The 1,461-nt window shown below is 41.9% G+C and overlaps 1 protein-coding gene across 1 annotated transcript; it reads left to right on the top strand.

The window, feature by feature from the left end:
- The first annotated feature begins 673 nt into the window (after positions 1 to 673).
- Positions 674 to 1,192, top strand: LOC145821567 (uncharacterized). The gene has a single exon (XM_082918093.1). It carries the CDS (start codon positions 674 to 676, stop codon positions 1,190 to 1,192), a length of 519 nt encoding a protein of 172 aa, XP_082774219.1.
- Positions 1,193 to 1,461: the final 269 nt, after the last annotated feature.

The following is a 1,461-nucleotide window of genomic DNA, read 5'->3' as shown; positions in this document are numbered from 1 at the left end:
GTTATTTGACAAACAAATAAAAAATGCAGGTTTATTCCCTGTGGCCATTGAGATTGTTGATTCTAAAAACACCACAAATTGGGCTTGGTTTTTGGGACACCTCGCAAACGTGGTAAACTGGCAAAGAACACTTACATTTGTCTCTGACCGACATGCGGGCTTACTAGAATTGATACCCATCATATTCCCCATAGCGAAGCATGCGTTTTGCTTACAACATTTGCAGCGTAACTTGCAAGACAAGTTACGTTATGTGAATAGTTCATACCGGTCTGTGATGTTGGCTAAATTTCGTGCCTGTGCGTATGCTCCGACTGTGGCTGCATTCAACCAGAGTATGGAAGAGTTCACAAAATGTGGACGTAAGGTTGTGCCTATTTTCTTAAAAGATTTACCCCCACATTACTGGGCGAATGCTTACTTCCAGTACGTAATTACTTCCTTTCTTTCCCGCACACACACTACATTCCTATAGTACATCTTTCCTGTATCATGCATGCGCATTGCGTATTTTTTTGACTAACACATTTCATCCTTCTTCAAAAGCAGAGGTTAACGGTACGGTGAGATGAGTTCCAACGCCATTGAATCATTTAACTCATGGATACGGGAAGCACGCCACCTACCAATAACTCAAATGATTGATAGTATCCGGGGAAAAATTATGCGCCAGATGGCAAAACGGAGACGTAAGGCAAATGCATGGGCAGGTGTTATTTGTCCCAAAATGGAAGCTCGGTTGGTCAAAGCGTACAACAAAGGTAAATCGTGGCTCGTAAGCCAATCAAACGATGACGTGTACGAGGTTCACTCTTTTCCATCCGTCATGGTCGATGTTGGCAGACGTACATGTTCTTGTTTCAAGTGGCAAATCAACGACTTTCCATGTGCTCATGCAGTCGTGGCAATCCGAAACAGTGGTCTAGACCTGTACCAGTTAGTTATTCCCTACTACCATGTGGCTGAGTACCAGAATTCATATGCACAAAACATAACCCCCATCCCAACTGTAGAGAAACCACAATTTGACTCCGCAGATTTTGTCATACATCCCCCCGCTGTCAAACGCCCACTGGGAAGGCCCAAGAAGAAACGCATGCTTTCCAAAGGGGAACAAGTCCAACAAATTCGGTGTGGTCGTTGTCAACGCATGGGTAACCACAACAGGAAAACGTGCAAGGAACCAATTTAGCTTCTACACATAATTCGCTGATTCGTATTTTTTACATTAAACTTTCACAGTTTTCTTATTAAATAAGTGGATGTTCCACAATTCCATATGCCGTCATTCAGACAGAAGAGTTAATGAACAATTTTATTTTTGATGCGTTATTCTGTTTACCTCTTCACTGTATTATTTATATCTGCTTCGTATTGTAGTGCAATTAATTTCAGCACATACGCCATAATTCAATGTGTAGTTGCAACATTTTATCGTGATGTGACCACATCCGCAAACAT

Source organism: Camellia sinensis, chromosome 3 (assembly GCF_055761805.1).
Source record: "Camellia sinensis isolate YWXY chromosome 3, ASM5576180v1, whole genome shotgun sequence".
Classification (NCBI taxonomy): domain Eukaryota; kingdom Viridiplantae; phylum Streptophyta; class Magnoliopsida; order Ericales; family Theaceae; genus Camellia; species Camellia sinensis.
This window is presented reverse-complemented; position numbering and strand designations above follow the sequence as displayed.